At 47.0% G+C, this 8,400-nt stretch overlaps 1 protein-coding gene across 2 annotated transcripts; it reads left to right on the top strand.

The window, feature by feature from the left end:
• The first annotated feature begins 1,461 nt into the window (after positions 1-1,461).
• On the top strand, positions 1,462-3,227 carry her6 (hairy-related 6). 2 transcript variants are annotated; one of them, XM_080033335.1, is made up of 4 exons: positions 1,462-1,769; positions 1,947-2,042; positions 2,154-2,241; positions 2,418-3,227. In XM_080033335.1, exons 1-4 carry the CDS (start codon positions 1,662-1,664, stop codon positions 2,957-2,959), a joined length of 834 nt encoding a protein of 277 aa, XP_079889461.1. In that variant the 5' UTR covers positions 1,462-1,661; the 3' UTR covers positions 2,960-3,227. The 2 variants fall into 2 exon arrangements, with proteins under 2 accessions (XP_079889461.1, XP_079889460.1); XM_080033334.1 differs by having other exon boundaries at positions 2,415-3,227.
• Positions 3,228-8,400: the final 5,173 nt, after the last annotated feature.

The following is an 8,400-nucleotide window of genomic DNA, read 5'->3' as shown; positions in this document are numbered from 1 at the left end:
AGCAGTCGCGCAGGCTTAGTGGAGCGCTCGTCTGCTCCTAACTCATGCTACAATAAAGATAAGGAAATGAAATTATGACCTGAAGACTAAAAAAGCCTTGAACGCTATAGGGCGATCATAGGCGGGGGGAGAAGGAGGAGGAGGGAGGCATCGGTCTGATCGTGTGAGCTCTCCGCCGGGCTCAGAAATATCTCTGCTCTGGCTCACATTCCGATAAGGGAGCCCGATCCAGCTCTCTCTCTCTGTGGGCGTGGTTTTCCCAGGCTTTTAAAACAGCAGCTGCTATTTACCTTCCCCTCTAATGTAAACCACCGCCGCCGCCACACACACACACCCTCCCCTCGCCCCCCTCCAGCCTCCTCCCTCCCATGGCTCGGCGGCCCCCCGGCAGCCCGGCGGCCAAACCTCCAACCACCGCGCTCATAAAACATCCTGGCACGTGCTCCACATTCACAACACCAGCGCATGATTAAATGCCAAAGTTTGCACCACAGAGTTGGGGGGGAAACTGGCTAGTGGTAAATAACATGGAAATGGAGTGTGCGAGTTATAATGTTATTTCCTCCCCCGAGGGTATACGCCAAATTAACGTTAGGGTATACTCGCTCCCAGGAATATAATGGGTTGTTGTCCTGTTTAAGGCTGTGTGTTTTGAGAGGATTTGGGTTCGTCTCCTCCAGTGGTTTTTGAGTGATCTGAAGATGTTTATTTTGCTAATGCCGTTATGACAGCAGCATCTATCTACTGGGTAGAAGAAGAAAAAAACTGCACCCTCCTTTGCGTGTGTGTATGGCACATGACTGAAACTTATTACCTGACAGCCTACCACTTCCCATCGGTGGTTTTTAACGATGCAAACGTCTCTCTTTGAAAATGTTGTACTTCACAATAAGCATTTACCAATTCATTTAGGACACCTACTTAGGGATTTAATATGGGTGCTGATACCTGGGTAGAATAGGAAAAACAAACATTATTATTATTATTTGCTACTATGGTGCTGTCACATGAAGATGTGTATAATTTATTTTTTACAATGATTTATATTTATACAAATTAGGCTACTAGCCTGTCTTCTGCAGTTATCTGGTAGATAAAATATAATAAATAAATAAATAAATAAAAGTATGCCTGAGTCCTGGTGGCTGTGCCCAGTCAGCGGCACCACTGTTAATATGTAAACGGTACGATGATTGAAAACTGAAGGCAGTTTCCCCGGCTGTGCCCTGAACCCGGGCCTCGCGCCATTGGCCGCCAGCTCAAGCGGCCAAACAACCAATGGGAGGGCGCCGACCACGAGCCGTCCTCCCTTGGGCCGCGTGTCCCTCGCCCTGATTGGTGGAAAGTTACTGTGGGAAAGAAAGTTTGGGAAGTTTCACACGAGCCGTTCGCGTGCAGTGCGAGATATAAATACAAGCCACACGCGGAGAGCCCAACAGAGACGCTCTGCATCCGCTCCCGATAACTGCTGCTTCTGCTGCTGCCGCACATCGCTCTATAACGGATTGTAACTTGATACATATCTCAGGATTTTTTTCTCGTTTCTTATTGAGGGAGAGGGGACTTTTGAATGTTAGCGTGTTGAACATATTCATCGTCCTTTCTGCGCCAGTGGATCGTAATTTGCTGTGGTTTTTTGGGATATTTCCGATCAAAAAAAGATGCCTTCTGATATGATGGAAAAATCCTCCTCCTCTCCGGTGGCTGCGACCCCGGCGAGCATGAACACAACTCCCGATAAACCCAAGACAGCCTCTGAGCACCGAAAGGTTGGTATTATTGCTTCGAAAAATGTTTTCCATATAGTGTCATCTAACTAAAAGCCAGAAACATTTCATTTGGACACAACTTCTCACGTTTGTCATCAAAGCGAGTCATTTCACTTTTACGCACCAAATAGGAAAGAAGAATGTAACATTAAATATCTTATTTGTTTGTATTTTTAGTCATCCAAGCCAATTATGGAAAAGAGGAGAAGAGCCAGAATCAACGAGAGCTTGGGGCAGCTGAAAACTCTCATCCTGGATGCGCTCAAAAAAGATGTAAGTACACACTTAGGGTCCTAGTTATTAATAGATTTCCAAACTGCCCGCTGTCAAACGGTGAGAAAGCGAGCGCGTAATCCTAACCATGTGTGTTTTCCGTCTCCTCAGAGCTCCAGACACTCCAAACTGGAGAAGGCGGACATCCTGGAGATGACGGTGAAGCATCTCCGGAACCTCCAGCGGGCTCAGATGACCGGTAAATAGCCTTTCCCCAGACTAATCTGTCTCGTTAGTGTTGCGTTTATAGAACATATCTGGGCTCAGTCTCACGAAATTCGTCAGCGTTTTTTTTTTTTACAAATATTTTGGAGATAAAACAAGATTTGCATATGGATATCCTGACATAACAACTATCTGTCTTCTCTGCAGCAGCCCTGAACACGGACCCTACTGTCTTGGGGAAATATCGTGCCGGTTTCAGCGAGTGTATGAATGAAGTCACCCGCTTCCTGTCCACCTGCGAAGGTGTAAACACCGAGGTCAGGACTAGGCTCCTCGGGCACTTGGCCAACTGCATGACCCAGATTAACGCCATGAACTACCCAAGCCAGCATCAGCACCAGCACCAGCTCCCACCCAGCGGCGGGCCAACGCACCCCTCCTACGGCCAGTCCATGGTGCAGATCCCCAGCTCATCTCCGCAGGTGTTGCCCATGAACGCCGTGTCCTGTAAAGGAGGCTCTTCGCCGGCGAGTTTACCTTCTTCGGACGCCACCAAATTGTATGGCGGTTTCCAGATCGTGCCCGCCACAGACGGACAGTTTGCATTCCTTATACCCAATACGGCTTTTGCGCCAAACGGGCCCGTTATCCCCGTGTATGCCAACAACGTAAGCACGTCGGTCCCTGTACCGGCTGCGGTTTCTCCCGGTGCCCCTTCAGGCAACGCGGACTCAGTGTGGCGACCCTGGTGAACAAAAAAAAATAAAATAAAGCGGAAAAGGACCATACAAGACTTTAAAAATACACGTATTAGTTCTCTTTTTGTTCATTCTTAGAAAGTTGTTTTGAATCAGATTTTTTCTTGTAAAATGGAAAGAGTATGCACTATATTTGTACAGCTGACAAGGGAGTAAAGTTCATATTGAAATGAGATCTGTATTGTGGAAGTCCGTTCACTGCATTTTTTATATATATATTTGAGATGTCTTTTTTTACTGTGTGATGCCAAAGATGTGTTAAATGCTCTTATGATATTCTTCGTTTTGGAAGACAAATAAATTTGTAAAGATATTAAAAACATGCGCCTGTTCCTTTTATTGTTGGGAAAACAATCTCTGCTCTTACTTATTCGAATCGATTTATTTAGATCCATATGCCAGGCCTATATATTTGCACTTAGTTTGAGCTACCAGTAGCTTTTCAATTCGGCTGTAGAACTTGTCATGGTGAGAATAGCTTTACATAGTGGCCTATTTAGGCTATAGCATACTCAACAAGTGTTTTTTTTAACTCCGTTTTGAACGCAACAAGGGTCCGAAACGGATAGAAAATGTTTTTAAAAAGCGCACTTTTTAAAATGATATCCCTTTGCTCAGCTAGTGAAGTATTTCTAGGTGCGAGAGACTGTCATTTTACAAGTAATGTTTATGGATTGATCTCTGCAAAAATAATATTCATCAAGAGGCATGCATCTCTTGAGGCAGTCTGAGTGCTTAACCACTGTCCCTGCGCCTTTTCATTCTATTATCTAAATAAGTGATTCGGGCAGGAGACAGTGGCTCTGTTAATAATCTGGCACGGGAGCTGGGCCATCCAGTGCTGTTTCTGACGCTTGACAGTCCAGCAGTTTCCCCTTTTCTGGAGACTCTGGAGCCTTACAGAGGTCACTTACGCCATCTAGTAGCGCACAAGTGCATTGCAGTCTGAGATATATATATATACACACACACACACACACACACACACACACACACACACACACACACACACACACACACATACACACATACATGTTATTACAAATACAGATGCATGAGAATATTGTTGGAGATGTTTGAGGATGTCTGAATTGACTGGAAGCAGCAGTGGAAGGATCTCAATCAAACCTGAATCTTCTCTTTTAACCTATGCATTTTGCTTTATTTTTTACTTGAAGCCTCTCATCAGTGCAAATAATTCAGTGGCCTTTAACTGGCCCTTTCTGCACTCCTAATTGGGACACATGCTTATTAAACTAACAACTAACCAACAGTTAAAACAAAAAAAATAAGCTAAGAAATCATCATTATGAGGACTTCCGCTGTCCAGTTGGTTATATGACCAACAGCATTAATCTCCTGGCAGTATGGAGCAGAGAGGAGCCTCAGGCTGCCTTCAATCAGAGCTGAGGGAGTTCCTTGATGCCACTGGGCGAGGGCAGAGGGGGGGGGGGGTTGACAGCAGAAGGACACGTTAAACACCTCGCCTCGCCATTGAGCCATGTGGTAGCGCTCTGCTCTGCCCAGGTGTGTGTGCCCCCTCCAGCTATCTGAGTGTGGCCCTTCTTTGAAGGGGGTGTGTGTGTGGAGGGGGTGCAGGTGTTTGCAATTATCAGTGCGCTAAGAGGCACAAAGTGTGGATAAGTGCCATCATTTTGAATTTCCATCACACCTTTTTACGGGGGGCCATGCATCCCTGTCAATGATTGAAGCCATGTGTGTGTGTGTGTGTGTGTGTGTGTGTGTGTGTGTGTGTGTGTGTGTGTGTGCGTGTGTGTGTGTGTGTGTGTGCGTGTGTGTGTGTGTGCGTGTGTGTGTTTGTGTGTGTGTGTGTTTTTAGGGTGCTGGGTGAGGACATGCCTGGCCAAAGGGCATAATGGGTGAGGTAGTGGGGAGTTAAGTGTGTAGGGTGTGGGAGGGGGTTAGGGCAAGGCCTACCACACGGGATAACATTCGGCCTCCTGTGAGCCAGAGCTTCTTTACTCAAAGCCACACACACACAAACACACACACATACACAAACACACACATACGCAAAATCTTCCCACAGCATTCCAGCTGTGCTCGGACCAGTGTGGAGCTTCCTGCCCTGAGCCCCGGGGCCACAGCTGGACAGGGGACGTCTGGGAGGCACGTGGTGTGACCCGGACAACACCCAGCTGCTGAGCTGCCTCCTACTCCACCTCACCACCTTCCCTGGTTTCCTCCCTCTCCCCTTCACATCTTCACTGCTCTTTCCCTCTGGAGAACAGCTTTACGAGCCTCTCCAATTACCCAGTGCAGTGGCCGAGCTGCCGGAGTGACCGCACACATGTCACAACACGACCGGGGGGTTAGCTGCCATGCGTGTCCATTAACTTTTCCCACACTCCGCGTGCATGCAGCGAGCAAAAGGAGGGGGGAAAAAGCCCCAGTGCTTCCTCCTTGGCTCCCTAAGTGCTACCATATGGTCCTCACTCGTTTTCTCTCTCTCATGCTTCCTCTTTCTCTCTCTCCCTTTCTCTCGGCCCGTCACTGGGGCTGTCTTTGATTGCAGCCCAGACAAGCGAGAGCTTTATGATTTAAGCCCAGGGCTTGCTGTACCAAGCTCTGGACTCATTTTGAAGCCAAACTGCTCTACCTCCTCTCCCCCCTCCCTCCTCCTGCAGTTGCAGGGGAAGGCTGTTTTCTGGCAGGAAATGAATAGCTCCCAGATGAGCGCAGGAACCTGAGAGGTCGTGAGAAAGAGGCGAACCCCCCTCCGCAGGCCCCGGCCTGCTGCCAGCCGCCAGGGGAATGTGGGAGAGCGCCTCTCTGACACACGCATCAACCCCTCTGCCCTCCACCACACCACACCGCCTGACTGACTGCCTGCCTCGGCGCTGGGCCCTGAGCCTGGAAATAGACTGATAGACAGGGCGACCGCCAGCCAGCCCAGGCAGCAGGGCAGCCAGGCAGGGAAAGGGAAAGCTGTGGGAGGGGAGAGAGAGAGAGAGAAGTGTCGGATCCGTGTGGGCGGAAGCGGATCACTTTGTGTTTGCAGTCGGAATCCTGACCCAAGCGCACAATACAATGGAAAGTTAGGAATTGTAATTTAAGTTTAAATTAGACTCATGTATGAATCTGGGTCTTTGTGCAGATTATGTACACAGACATACGTATGCATGCACTCACTCACTCACTCACTCACTCACTCACTCACTCACTCACTCACTCACTCACTCACTCACTCACTCACTCACTCACTCACTCACTCACTCACATGCCTCCCTCCCTGTGTCCCAGAGGCTTCATTCCAGAGCATACACTCACTCAGGCAGGTGTTCCTTGTCAGGAGCAAAGGGTTTTTCCCTTTGGTTCCCTGTGTGCTGAACTAACATTTATTCCTTGTGAGGTTGACACTGTTATGGTTGGACGTAGTCAGAAGTGTAGCCGCAGCTGTCCAGGCGTATTTTAGGTTGTTTTTTAATCATTGGTTCTGTATCAGCCTGACATGCTGAGATCAACTAATTACAGAGTGAAGGCCAGCCATTTTAATTGCCAAGTGAAATAAATGCATAGGATTTTTCTTTTGGCTCTTTGGAACGTTACAGCTTATGTAGAGAAGTGGTTCCCAAACATTTTTGGCCGGTCCCCTTTAAAACAGAGAAATGTTTCATTTGAATTCATTTTGCAGACCTGTGGAGGTGAAAGAATCCAATATTTCAAAGAAATAAATGGAAAATTATAGAAAAGTCTCAAATAATTTAGTTGAAGTCAACTAATATGAGTGAAGCAGAATATCACAGTTAAATTCTTCTTCCATAGAGGATGTGGTGTCTGTAATGCTGAAACACAGACTTATGCATTCATGAGAACTTACGAAAACTGCATTGTACTCAACTCACCTCTGTCACTTATCCATAAAAGCTGCTGTAGTCATGAACAGAGTCACGGAGCTCATCTGTACTCGCTTACAAAAGGGCATGCAGGTCTCATGGACCTGATCTCTGCTCCCCTATTATTAGTGTATTACTCAGAGTTGTTCTGTCCTCACTTAGCAGTTTACCCGGTGACTCAGTGCCCATCTAACACTACATGCCCCCCAAGCTTCCATCTCCTGGTCTCCCTATCTTTCTCTCTCACACTCTCTCTCTCTCTCTCTCTCTCTCTCTCTCTCTCTCTCTCTCTCTCTCTCTCTCTCTCTCTTTGTCTCTTGCACACTCAGTTCATGCAGGGCTCCTATGGTTACCTGTGGGCCCAGTAAACAGGACAAGCTGTCTACACACAAATCCCAGCAGTGTGCGTGCCCACTTTTCCTTGGCTCACCCTGCATGGCAACAAAAACCCCACCAGAGGCTCCCACCACCAGCCCATTCAAATGTCAGCCACCTCGTTTGAAGTCGCAGGCTGCTATGTAAATCCACTGTGTTTCTCACCAGCCCAGCCTCTCTCTCTCTCTCACACACACACACACACACACACACACACACACACACACACACACACACACACACACACACACACACGCACACACACACACACACACACGCACACACACGCGCACACACACACGCACACTCGAGTCCAGCAAAGGTGGTCCTGTGATGCTGGATGATTGTTTCCTTTATAGTCTCTAGGCTTTAGAAGTAGTCTTTTTCATCCCTATAGCCTATCCTCCCCGTTTCTCTCCGTAAACATGTTTTTGAGTGCTTTTGGTGGATGGTTTCAGGGCATGGTGACTTGAGGAGAGCAGAACATGGCAACCATACGATGCCGTCAGTTGCAAAGTTGGCACATCCCCCCAACTCTGGGCGGTGACAGTGATGACCCTGTCACACTGCGCCTTTGTATGACCTGTCCTCCAGCTACTCTGGATCCCAAGGCCAATTGAGTGGGAGGGTTTCCCCCCCGTGAGAGACCATCACAACAAACAAATAGACCAGACAAACAAGTTCCCACCGTACCAATGTCCAAACAACTGCCAACGGTGACAGTTTGCTTGGTTTTGATATCGCACACAAAGAGGTTCTTCATGAAGCCTCTCGCTTTCATCCTTGGCAGCCAATTTTCCCAACCTTAGGGGTCAGGGTCCCCATTATTTGTTCCCAAAAAAAAGGGAAACCCCTAATCAAAAATGAAAGATTACAATAAACAGTACTACAAATTATTTGAAATGTGTAAAAAATGAAGTACGTATAAAGCTGTCTTGGTAGTTCTTTAATGTGTACAGAGGGTTTAACATTGGGTTAAACCCCCTCTTAGCTAATTCAGCAAGATTTTTTAATTCTTGTATCTTTTCGACATTCTTTCAAGTATTGATTGGTCCTTTGATATGTTTGTATTATTTTATGTGTGTATTGCAATGAGTCAAACTAAATGAATAAAAACACTAGTAAATCATTTATTTTGGAATTTGCAGATTTAATTATATTAGTCATGGTGCTCATGAATTGAGTTGTAGATATTTTCCCCAT

This window comes from Ammodytes marinus (genome assembly GCF_949987685.1).
Source record: "Ammodytes marinus genome assembly, chromosome: 8".
NCBI classification, from domain to species: Eukaryota; Metazoa; Chordata; class Actinopteri; order Uranoscopiformes; family Ammodytidae; genus Ammodytes; species Ammodytes marinus.
The sequence above is the reverse complement of the archived record's forward strand: the minus strand, read 5'-3'. Positions and strand labels throughout refer to the sequence as shown.